The 12660-nt window shown below is 43.2% G+C and overlaps 1 protein-coding gene across 1 annotated transcript; it reads left to right on the plus strand.

The window, feature by feature from the left end:
* The first annotated feature begins 260 nt into the window (after window positions 1–260).
* Window positions 261–12233, plus strand: LOC125375878 (ubiquitin conjugation factor E4 B-like). The gene is made up of 6 exons (XM_048386805.1): window positions 261–496; window positions 3099–3186; window positions 4231–4523; window positions 8215–8359; window positions 11123–11223; window positions 12083–12233. Exons 1-6 carry the CDS (start codon window positions 261–263, stop codon window positions 12216–12218), a joined length of 999 nt encoding a protein of 332 aa, XP_048242762.1. The 3' UTR covers window positions 12219–12233.
* Window positions 12234–12660: the final 427 nt, after the last annotated feature.

Raw genomic sequence — 12660 nt, forward strand, 5'->3', positions numbered from 1 at the left:
TATGCCTATTTGTAGTTCAGGGAATCTCTGTCATCTGAAACTGTGTGTAGGATAAGCATTCAGTGATAGAAATTGGCATTAGTCCTATTGTCCTTGCCAAACTGCCCAATACTTAAGATATCATTAGGAATAGTAGAGATTTGACCTTTTTAAGAGTTTTGCTATATGTTATCATAAAAGAACTAGTGGACTAAAACTGTTTCTATCACTGCTGTTGTCATATAGTTTTGCAATAATTTGCAAATACACATGAAATGGGAATGTCAGCGTGTTTGCCATTCCAGATTCGGAGGAGACGCCTTGCCCGCCTTGGAGGCAACCAGTCCAGTCCTGTAGAAAGGAATGAAGCTAGTCAAGCATCACCCATGCAGCAGGGCTCTGAGAGCCAGCAGTCATCTCAAAGTACAGCATCCTCATCTGGCAGCCTTGGTGTTGATTGCCCAGCAGCTACTCCTCAGACCATGGACATGGACACCGAATTTTGCTCCGAAAAAAAGTAGGATTTTTGTCATTTTTGATATTTAACAGGGTTCTACCCAGCCAGCCCCTTTTATTTGTGAGTTGTGGAGAGTCTCAGTCATGGTTTTGGGGGTCCCAGGCAGCAAAGATTCAGGTCCTAGGGTGACTGACCACTGTAGCAACAGCAATTGAAAAGTAAAGTGACCTGTGAAGATCTTGGTTAGCATAGGTCTTTAGGACCTATTGCTTGTCGTAAGGTTGGTTGGTTTGTTGTTTTAAGCTGCACGCAGCAATATTCCAGCTATATGACGATGGTCTGTAAATAATTGAGTCTGGACCCGACAATCCAGTGAATGACATCATAAGCATTGATCCACGCAATTAGGATCGATGACATGTCTGACCATCCGATCCCGTTAGTTGCCTCTTACGACAAGCAGAGTCGCCTTTTACGGCAAGCATGGGTTGCTTTGTCGTAATAGGCAACTAATGGGATCACATGGTCAGACTCGATGACATGGTTGATGCATATCATCGTATCCCAATTGCGTAAATCGATGCTCATGATGTCAATCACTGGATTGTCTGGTCCAGACTCAATTATTTTCAGGCTGCCGTCATATAGCTGGAATATTGCTTAGTGTGGCATTAAACAACAAACAAACAAACAAAAGAAAAAAACTTCTCCCACAACAGTATCCATGTTGACTAACAGGTGTCTACTGATAATTTCTTGTCAGCATTAGTGTAATAATTAGGGCTGGGTCGATACATCAACTGCGATCCAATAAGTATCGCGATACTTTGTTCACAAGTGTCATTGTACTTGCATGTGCTCTTATCTGTGGTGCGTAAGCCATCTTTTTCATAGACATGATTCGCAAATACCTGGTACACTGACAATTCACAGTTGGCAGTGTCAAGTATGGTGCAATGGATGAAAATATTTATGTTTTCACTACTGTTTTTCACTCCTGGTCATGCTATTTCGTGTTTAGTGTAACAGTTTTTACAGCAAACATTTTAGGTATGTATTGATATTTTAGACTAAGTGTTCCACGGTGATTTATACTTGTATCGTGAATTTAAAAGTTGTGATTCACCGATGCATGGTAATTGTAGTAATAATACACATAGTACTGGGGATACGTGGTCTTATTCCTCATGTCATGAGCATTATCAGATGTTGGCACAGTCAACCTGTTGATCTAGAGAGTTCTATGATAGTGAAACATCTGGAGACACATCAGTAAAATTTAATTTTGACTCCATACACAAAATCAGTGAAAAGTTGGGTGGCAACTCAGAGTCTGATATTGAACCCAAGCCTGCCCCATGTCTGCAACAAATATCAGTTAAACATTCCAATATTGGAATTACAAATTTCCCAATTAATCTTAAAAGGTTATGCACAGTGTTATAGTTTGTGTCCCTGGATGTTGAGTGTGTCTGGTGTGTTACCTGGATGTTGAGTGTGTCTGGTGTGTGTTACCTGGATGTTGAGTGTGTCTGTGAGTGTTACCTAGATGTTGAGTGTGTCTGTGTGTGTTACCTAGATGTTAAGTGTGTCTGTGTGTGTTACCTAGATGTTGAGTGTGTCTGTGTGTGTTACCTAGATGTTGAGTGTGTCTGTGTGTGTTACCTAGATGTTGAGTGTGTCTGTGTGTGTTACCTAGATGTTGAGTGTGTCTGTGTGTGTTACGTGGATGTTGAGTGTGTCTGTGTGTGTTACCTGGATGTTGAGTGTGTCTGTGTGTGTTACCTAGATATTGAGTGTGTCTTGTGTGTGTTACCTGGATGTTGAGTGTGTCTGTGTGTGTTACCTAGATATTGAGTGTGTCTTGTGTGTGTTACCTGGATGTTGAGTGTGTCTGTGTGTGTTACCTGGATGTTGAGTGTGTCTGTGTGTGTTACCTAGATGTTGAGTGTGTCTGTGTGTGTTACCTGGATGTTGAGTGTGTCTGTGTGTGTTACCTGGATGTTGAGTGTGTCTGTGTGTGTTACCTAGATGTTGAGTGTGTCTGTGTGTGTTACCTAGATGTTGAGTGTGTCTGTGTGTGTTACCTAGATGTTGAGTGTGTCTGTGTGTTACCTAGATGTTGAGTGTGTCTGTGTGTGTTACCTGGATGTCGAGTGTGTCTTGTGTGTGTTACCTGGATGTTGAGTGTGTCTGGTGTGTGTTACCTGGATGTCGAGTGTGTCTTGTGTGTGTTACCTGGATGTCGAGTGTGTCTGGTGTGTGTTACCTAGATGTTGAGTGTGTCTGTGTGTGTTACCTAGATGTTAAGTGTGTCTGTGTGTGTTACCTAGATGTTGAGTGTGTCTGTGTGTGTTACCTAGATGTTAAGTGTGTCTGTGTGTGTTACCTAGATGTTGAGTGTGTCTGTGTGTGTTACCTAGATGTTGAGTGTGTCTGTGTGTGTTACCTAGATGTTGAGTGTGTCTGTGTGTTACCTAGATGTTGAGTGTGTCTGTGTGTGTTACCTGGATGTCGAGTGTGTCTTGTGTGTGTTACCTGGATGTTGAGTGTGTCTGGTGTGTGTTACCTGGATGTCGAGTGTGTCTTGTGTGTGTTACCTGGATGTCGAGTGTGTCTGGTGTGTGTTACCTAGATACTGAGTGTGTGTCTGTGTTTGTAGCTCCCAGTCTCAGATGGATGTGGATTCTGGCATCGAGACAATGGAGGTCGAAGAACCAGAACCCAGACCTGAAATCAAGAGGAAAAGGGTAACTGCGAAAACTTGCTTCAGTTTCAATGTATATAAGAATTGACTTGACAAGGAATAGTTTTATTTCAGGACCGTTTTCAGCAACCCATGCTTGCCTTAAGAGGCAACTATGCTTGTCATAAGAGGCGACTAAGAGGATCGGGTGGTCAGGCTGTCTGATTTGGTTGATGCATGCCATCGTATCCCATTTGTGTAGATTTATGCTCATGGTACAGATTCGATTATTTACATACCACCGTCATATAGCTGGAATATTGCTGAGTGCATCGTTAAAGAACAAACAATGTTTCATGATCACAATAACCACGATAGAGCTGGGATTGGTAGGGCTTTCAAGATTAATCACTGGTTGTTAAACAAAAAGCATTCAAGAATGATAAATGTTTGACCATATATTTTTAGATAATTGTTTCTCTTTAATCTTCATGTAAATAAGAATAAGTATAATAACCAAAATTCAGAGGGTATATTCTACTATACAGTGCCAAAAAACACCTCTTCTAGCAATGACTAGGACATGTTAAAAGAGCAACAGGCCTCGCCATCTTGTTTATAATGGTGTAATCATGGTAATAATGGTGTGGGTTGTTGTCACTCTGTCAGCCCCTGGTCACTCTGTTCCTGGCTTAGTTGTCATGACCACATCAGGGTTTTACCTTCACTAACACAATGGTAAGTGTCCTTGCGGGCATTATGAGGGTCCTGTAAAGTAGTGAAGTGGTATCATGTACTGTAGGATTTGATAATTACTTTGGAGCCTGGAATGAATCATGTGGACATTGGTCATGACTGGTGGATATGACGACAGATGACCAAAACTGCCCATGATGCGCTGTAGGTACTAAGACTATTGTTGTGGGTCCCGAGAGTGTACTGGTATTCTTTTTCTGAGTCTGACATTTGTGTTTACTGATCACGTTACATTGGCGGTAGGTTCAGATATTGTCTGCGCTCTATATCATTGTTATGTCACAGGCATCACACATGAAGTAGACAGGTGAATACTTGAAATAATATCAATCAGCACTTTGTCAATTTCCAGGATGTCAGCTTTGGATCTGAAGCAAGTGAGGAACAAGTGTTATCGGCTGTCAGTCGTGTGTTTGTGACTTCCTGGAGAGAGAAATCGTGTGAAACTCTTCATTTGCCTCAGTTAGTGGAGGTGGTAGACGAGGCATGTAGTGGGGGTAACATTGACTATAGTGACGTTGTCAGCCAGGTGCTCATGGAGGTTCTCATGCTGATGAGGGACAGCCAGGAGAACCCTGTGCTGTTGTTACGCACACATCCCCCAGCTCTGTCCCCCCTCAAGTCCTACAGCAGCAGCCCAAGAAGGTAAGCAGCAGCAGCTACAGGTTTTTGGTGGTACCATTGTGGTTTCAAGGTGTGGTATTGTAAGGGTATGGAGATGTGCTTGACTGGCCAATATATTGTCATTATGTTCTCCTAACTACACTCCACAACAGAAAGAAAGTTGGTCCTCAGTTATTAAAGTTTGAAACACAAGTGTGTGCAGGCAGCGAGATTTGTTCTTTTCTGTAGAATGTTTACACAGATTGAAATATAGAACAGAAAATGATCATGTCAGAGTGTTTCACTGATGCTTGATGGCCTGAGGCTGTTTGTTTTGGCCCAGCAAGCTGTAGTCATGGTAATGTGGTGTCAGCACCATGCTTGTGGGTTTCACCTAAGTGGTAAACGTCTAAGGCCTGCATCACTTTGGGCTTTTGACATGCCGTGATATATCTCGAATACTGTTCAAAGAAGCGTTTAACCCAACTCACTCACTCAGTGTAATGTGGAAACTTATCGATGGACAGTGCATGTTTATGAATTGAAACATAGTCATGTTTTGGAACAGAATTTTCCATTTTGGGATGAATTAGTGCATATCTGATAATGTGACATGATGCCGTGCATCTGTGAATGTCTCAAGTGTGAAGCTTGTTGTTATTGTGAACATGGCAGTTCAGAGATTAAATTAAATTGATGGGTGTAAAAACCCTGTGCCTTAAACATGGTCATAGATGAAAGAGTACACCAGTTGAACTAAAGATAACATGGAACTCATTGGTCTTGAATATTCTTGATTATTTTCTGCCTATCATAATTATTAAGCTTTTTGTTTATTTTTTAACACCAGGCTCAGGAATATATGACAATGGTCTGTAAATAAAATCGTCTGGACCAGACAATCAAGTGATTGACATCATGTGCACCAATCCATGTACAGTCAAGTCTCGTTGATCCGACAGTCGGCTTTGTCCGACACAAATGATGGGAACCAATTAAATCGGTGCTATTTAGACCCGTTAATCCGACGTTAATCAGTCTTGTTAATGCGACAAGTGATCAGCATACTCTGTGGTCATCTGCTTGCGAGAACACAGCTACGTGTTTTGATGCGAAACGAGTCGGCTGGTAGCTGCATATTACAACGGCTGCAGAGAAAGACTTGCTTAACAATAAACAATTAATGCTTTGAATAAACAAAACAGGATATAAAAAAAACCACATGCTAAGATTACCTCAATCTCATAAAATCAGATACAAGTTCTCGCAACCGCTGAAGACATCCCATTACAGGGAATTTTGACTGACCAATGAAATGACTAACAGGAAGCCTACATTAGCCACTAAGAAAGCTGCTTTCTTGAGCTCTGCGGCACTAGTTTCAAACTGGCGACTCCCATTCCAGACTATTCTTTCAAAATTTTTTTGAATCAGTTGATAGTAGTTTTGTGTTAAGCTTCAGAGGTTGCATGATAAGAAAACATATTCTGCTAACAACGTATCAAACAATATGAATATTTCATTTTTTCATTTTTTTATATTACGTGTTTGTATCATTATCTATAGTGTGGTTGTCCGATTTTCGATTACAAAGGTTGATACAACTTATTTTTGTTTATCCAACATAATCATATGCAACCAACTATGTGGGATTAATTTGACTGTAATAAGATTAGAATGACATGTAATCAAGCAAGTCTGACCACCCGATCCATTGAGTCGCCTTGTATGACACCAGGTGGCTGGGGATCTGTGTATTCACCTGGAGTCTCCACACTGATGTAATAATCTGACCACGTCACACTTTGAAACAATAGGAATAGTTGTGAGTCAGCTATATAACAATACGGTCAGTGATTAGGAATAGTTGTGAGTCAGCTATATAACAAGGTCAATGATTAGGAATAGTTGTGAGTCAGCTATATAACAGTTGGGTCATTGATTAGGAATAGTTGTGAGTTAGCTATATAACAATACGGTCAATGATTAGGAATAGTTGTTAGTCAGCTATATAACAATAAGGTCAGTGATTTTGAATAGTTGTGAGTCAGCTATATAACAATACGGTCAATGATTAGGAATTGTGAGTCAGCTATATAACAATACGGTCAGTGATTAGGAATAGTTGTGAGTCAGCTATATAACAAGGTCAATGATTAGGAATAGTTGTGAGTCAGCTATATAACAGTTGGGTCAATGATTAGGAATAATTGTGAGTCAGCTATATAACAATAAGGTCAATGATTAGGAATAGTTGTGAGTCAGCTATATAACATTAAGGTCAGTGATTAGGAATAGTTGTGAGTCAGCTATATAACATACAGTCAGCTACATAACAATAAGGTCAGTGATTAGGAATAGTTGTGAGTCAGCTTTATAACAATAAGGTCAGTGATTAGGAATAGTTGTGTCAGCTTTATAACAATACAGTCAGCTATATAACAATAAGGTCAGTGATTAGGAATAGTTGTGTCAGCTTTATAACAATACAGTCAGCTATATAACAATAAGGTCAGTGATTAGGAATAGTTGTGAGTCAGCTATATAACAATACAGTCAGCTATATAATAATAAGGTCAGTGATTAGGAATAGTTGTGAGTCAGCTATATAACATACAGTCAGCTACATAACAATAAGGTCAGTGATTAGGAATAGTTGTGAGTCAGCTATATAACAATAAGGTCAATGATTAGGAATAGTTGTGAGTCAGCTATATAACAATACAGTCAGCTATATAACAATAAGGTCAATGATTAGGAATAGTTGTGAGTCAGCTATGTAACAATACAGTCAGCTATATAACAATAAGGTCAGTGCCATGGTAGTGATCATTCCTTGTTCCTTGTCCACATTTTCCTGTAGATGTGGTTTAATCTGATACTTGAAGTGGTTAACCTCTTTGAGAGGCATTTAGAAGTTTTTACAATTGTAATACAGACGTTTTTCAACCATATATCTTACTTTACTTGTAGTAGTTGATGATTTGCCAGTGATGACAGTGTTATCCGGCCAATAGTTGGTCTTGATCATGTTGATGACCTACTTTCAATGAATAGCACAATTGTGTTTTCATTGAATTATGCCAAGGGACACCATATTTGGTTGTTTTGCTCTATACCCTTAGGATTGTTCTTGAATCTGTTCTATGTGATAGTGAAGGTCAAATTTACTCACAAAGCCAGACACTCAAACTGTATTATGTTCATGGCAGCTCAAGAAACGTCTACTTTAGTATATATATGTCATCCTTTGGGTGGGGCATTGAAGTGGTGAGGTGGTGATGCATATGCACTTTCATTGACTGGTGCTTGTTTGTGTACTGATCCAGCCCGTGGTAGGACATGCTTGCAAGGGCTGGCACTCTGTGTTTCCAGCTGGAAATAAGCCATGTGAAATTGAGGGAAGAGGTTGTAAACCTGGATATCCATAGAACTTTCTGATGTAAAATTGTACTTGATTGGGCATGTGTTTGTCCTTCCATGTAGATTGAGGCTGTAGATGTGTATGTCCCTGAAACATGTGTTATGGTATCAGACTGAAAGCCATTGTGGTATGTGATGTTTACTGGGGCCTTCTAGAAATGAAAGTGCAAGGGCTGTGTATGTCTTGCAAACACTGTTTGTAATTTGTATATATGCTATCATTTACGGCATTCTGTATGGTAACTCCCCGGTCTCAATCAGTTTCACCATGACATGCTGGTATAGAATCTGTTTTATTTCCAACTTGCAGTATAAGTCCGATGATGTCTCCAGAACACTTCAATAGAGAATTCTCAGAAAAATTTCCTCTTGCCAAATGTAAAGAAGTAGACATGCTGAACTACCTGTTAGATTGTTATGACAGAGTAGCAGTGGAGGAGAGGACTGCCCCCAAGGTAAGACTGTCTACCTGTTGACTGTGTGATAAGGAGGAGAGAGGAGAGGACTGCTCCAAAGGTAAGACTGTCTACCTGTTGACTGTGTGATAAGGAGGAGAGAGGAGAGGATTGCTCCCAAGGTAAGACTGTCTACCTGTTGACTGTGTGACAAGGAGTGGACTGCCCCCAAGGTAAGACTGACTACCTGTTGACTGTGTGACAAGGAGAGGAGAGGAGAGGACTGCTCCCAAGGTAAGACTGTCTACCTGTTGACTGTGTGACAAGGAGGGGAGAGGAGAGAACTGCCCCCAAGGTAAGACAGTCGACCTGTTGACTGTGTGACAAGGAGTGGACTGCCCCCAAGGAAAGACTGTCTACCTGTTGACTGTGTGACAAGGAGAGGAGAGGAGAGGACTGCCCCCAAGGTAAGACTGTCTACCTGTTAGACTGTGTGATAAGGAGGAGAGAGGAGAGGACTGCTCCCAAGGTAAGACTGTCTACCTGTTGACTGTGTGATAAGGAGGAGAGAGGAGAGGATTGCTCCCAAGGTAAGACTGTCTACCTGTTGACTGTGTGACAAGGAGTGGACTGCCCCCAAGGTAAGACTGACTACCTGTTGACTGTGTGACAAGGAGAGGAGAGGAGAGGACTGCTCCCAAGGTAAGACTGTCTACCTGTTGACTGTGTGACAAGGAGGGGAGAGGAGAGAACTGCCCCCAAGGTAAGACAGTCGACCTGTTGACTGTGTGACAAGGAGTGGACTGCCCCCAAGGAAAGACTGTCTACCTGTTGACTGTGTGACAAGGAGAGGAGAGGAGAGGACTGCCCCCAAGGTAAGACTGTCTACCTGTTAGACTGTGTGATAAGGAGGAGAGAGGAGAGGACTGCTCCCAAGGTAAGACTGTCTACCTGTTGACTGTGTGACAAGGAGGGGAGAGGAGAGAACTGCCCCCAAGGTAAGACAGTCGACCTGTTGACTGTGTGACAAGGAGTGGACTGCCCCCAAGGAAAGACTGTCTACCTGTTGACTGTGTGACAAGGAGAGGAGAGGAGAGGACTGCCCCCAAGGTAAGACTGTCTACCTGTTGACTGTGTGACAAGGAGGGGAGAGGAGAGAACTGCCCCCAAGGTAAGACTGTCTACCTGTTGACTGTGTGACAAGGAGGAGGGAGGAGAGGACTGCCCCCAAGGTAAGACTGTCTACCTATTAGACTGTGTGACAAGGAGGAGAGGACTGCCCCCAAGGTAAGACTGTCTTCCTGTTGACTGTGTGACAAGGAGGAGGGAGGAGAGGACTGCCCCCAAGGTAAGACTGTCTACCTATTAGACTGTGTGACAAGGAGGAGAGGACTGCCCCCAAGGTAAGACTGTCTTCCTGTTGACTGTGTGACAAGGAGGGGAGAGGAGAGGACTGCCCCCAAGGTAAGACTGTCTACCTGTTGACTGTGTGACAAGGAGGGGAGAGGAGAGGACTGCCCCCAAGGTAAGACTGTCTACCTGTTGACTGTGTTACAAGGAGGGGACAGGAGGGGACTGCCCCCAAGGTAAGACTGTCTACCTGTTGACTGTGACAAGGAAGAGGGAGGAGAGGACTGCCCACAAGGTAAGACTGTCTACCTATTAGACTGTGTGACAAGGAGTGGACTGCCCCCAAGGTAAGACTGTCTACCTGTTGACTGTGTGACAAGGAGGGGGGAGGAGAGGACTGCCCCCAAGGTAAGACTGTCTACCTATTAGACTGTGTGACAAGGAGTGGACTGCCCCCAAGGTAAGACTGTCTACCTGTTGACTGTGTGACAAGGAGGAGAGGACTGCCCCCAAGGTAAGACTGTCTACCTGTTGACTGTGTTACAAGGAGGAGAGGACTGCCCCCAAGGTAAGACTGTCTTCCTGTTGACTGTGTTACAAGGAGGAGAGGACTGCCCCCAAGGTAAGACTGTCTACCTGTTGACTGTGTGACAAGGAGGAGAGGACTGCCCCCAAGGTAAGACTGTCTACCTGTTGACTGTGTTACAAGGAGGAGAGGACTGCCCCCAAGGTAAGACTGTCTTCCTGTTGACTGTGTTACAAGGAGGAGAGGACTGCCCCCAAGGTAAGACTGTCTTCCTGTTGACTGTGTTACAAGGAGGAGAGGACTGCCCCCAAGGTAAGACTGTCTTCCTGTTGATTGTGTGACAAGGAGGGGAGAGGAGAGGACTGCCCCCAAGGTAAGACTGTCTTCCTGTTGACTGTGTGACAAGGAGGAGAGAGGAGAGGACTGCCCCCAAGGTAAGACTGTCTTCCTGTTGACTGTGTTACAAGGAGGAGGGAGAAAAAGGACTGCCCCAAAGGTAAGACTGTCTACCTGTTGACTGTGTGACAAGGGGGGGAGGACTGCCCCAAAGGTAAGACTGTCTACCTGTTGACTGTGTGACAAGGAGGAGAGGACTGCCCCAAAGGTAAGACTGTCTACCTGTTGACTGTGTGACAAGGGGGAGAGAGGAGAGGATTTAAGTAGGATGATGATAGCAAGCTGTGTATGCTTGACATGTTAAAGTACAGTAAACAATGTTTTAGAGATATATTGCTTGTTTTCTACCCGAACAACCTTCTAGAACTTAAAATGCTCAACACCCTGGGGTCAATTCCCCACATGAGTACATCCATTTACACAAATGTCTTTCTAAGTTACATGTGTGTTTTCCATGCAAAACTTTGCAGAATTGATAGTGGTATGTATTTTTCAGCTTGGAACTGATTGCTTATTGCTGTTGAGGCTACAACCTTACCTGTGTGTTTCAGCGATGCAGCATTCCTCCAATGAGTGACATGTTGTCTACAGCCAGAAGTCAGTGTATTTGTCATACAGCACTCGTATTACAAGGTGCTTTTGTACAACAAAGGTGAGACCGAGTGTTAGGAACCTCACTTTCCTTACTTGAAATGATATTGTCGAAAGTTTATAATCTTGAAAGGGCCTGAGAATCATGCATAATTCTTTAGCCTTCTGTGAAGCCCAGCTTCCTGATTCTATTGACACCATTACCATGAGGTCGTTGACACTGATGACACTGACACTGATGGCACTGACACTGGTGACACTGACACTGATGACACTAACAATGATGACACTGACGACACTGACACTGATGGCACTGTCACTGATGACACTGACACTGGTGGCACTGAAACTGGTGACACTGACGACACTGACACTGATGACACAAACGTCACTGACACTGGTGACACTGACACTGATGACACTGTCACTACTGACACTGATGACACTGACACTGGTGGCACTGAAACTGGTGACACTGATGACACTGACACTGATGACACTGTCACTACTGACACTGGTGACACTGACACTGATGGCACTGACACTGGTGGCACTGACACTTGTGGCACTGAAACTGGTGACACAAACGTCACTGACACTGATGACACTGACACTGATGACACTGTAACTACTGACACTGATGACACTGACACTGGTGACACTGACAATGATGACAATGATGACACTGACACTGATGACACTAACGTCACTGACATTGATGACACTGACACTGATGGCACTGTCACTGATGACACTGTCACTGATGGCACTGACACTGATGGCACTGACACTGGTGGCACTGACACTGGTGACACTGACACTGTCACTGATGACACTGACACTATTAACACTGACACTGACACTGACGACACTGACACTGATGCGTTGGTGATACTGATGATGTTGATGACATGTTTCAGGTCACTGAATGGAGTGTCTAATCTGCTGCCGTTTCTCCTGGCTCACAACTTACCGCGGGGATTTCTCCCCGAGTTGGTGCAGACCATCTACCATGATAGGGACAGTTTCCGCAGGGTGAGCCCAGCAGCAGACTGATGTACATGGCTGATTCAGTACATGCGTCTTAACACCAGTGCAATAATAAACACACAGTACAACTAGATAGGAGGATAAAATAACTAGTCCCCCCAGATCTTCACTTGTCTGGGACTGAAAGCCGTCTATACCAGGTTGTATCACTGGGATTGTTACAGCATGAGAAGTACTTCCACGTGCCTCATATACATTGGCTTTAAGTGTTCACCATGTCATCAAGTCCTTTCATGTGTTCATGCTTAATTTGGTGGTAAAGGTCAAGTTAGGAATGTGGTCCAAATGGTAACACACGTCTCTTCACACATGTTTTGTGTACCGTATTTTCTTGAGTAAAGTGCGCACCCATGTATAATGCTCACCCCCCTCTAGCGGGTTCAATATGTTGGAAAAAAAGAAATTTGAATATTATGCGCAGAAAAAAATTACACCGTACCCTTTCAGC

This window comes from Haliotis rufescens, unplaced genomic scaffold (assembly GCF_023055435.1).
Source record: "Haliotis rufescens isolate VD_foot unplaced genomic scaffold, xgHalRufe1.0.p SCAF_605, whole genome shotgun sequence".
Taxonomy (NCBI): domain Eukaryota; kingdom Metazoa; phylum Mollusca; class Gastropoda; order Lepetellida; family Haliotidae; genus Haliotis; species Haliotis rufescens.

Excerpts from the sequence above, each read along its gene's own strand:
- LOC125375878 (XM_048386805.1), top strand. The coding sequence starts at position 261 with ATGTCAGCGTGTTTGCCATTCCAGATTCGGAGGAGACGCCTTGCCCGC. Across the intron at positions 497-3,098 it reads GAATTTTGCTCCGAAAAAAA|CTCCCAGTCTCAGATGGATG; the intron begins GTAGGATTTTTG and ends CTGTGTTTGTAG. Across the intron at positions 3,187-4,230 it reads CTGAAATCAAGAGGAAAAGG|GATGTCAGCTTTGGATCTGA; the intron begins GTAACTGCGAAA and ends GTCAATTTCCAG.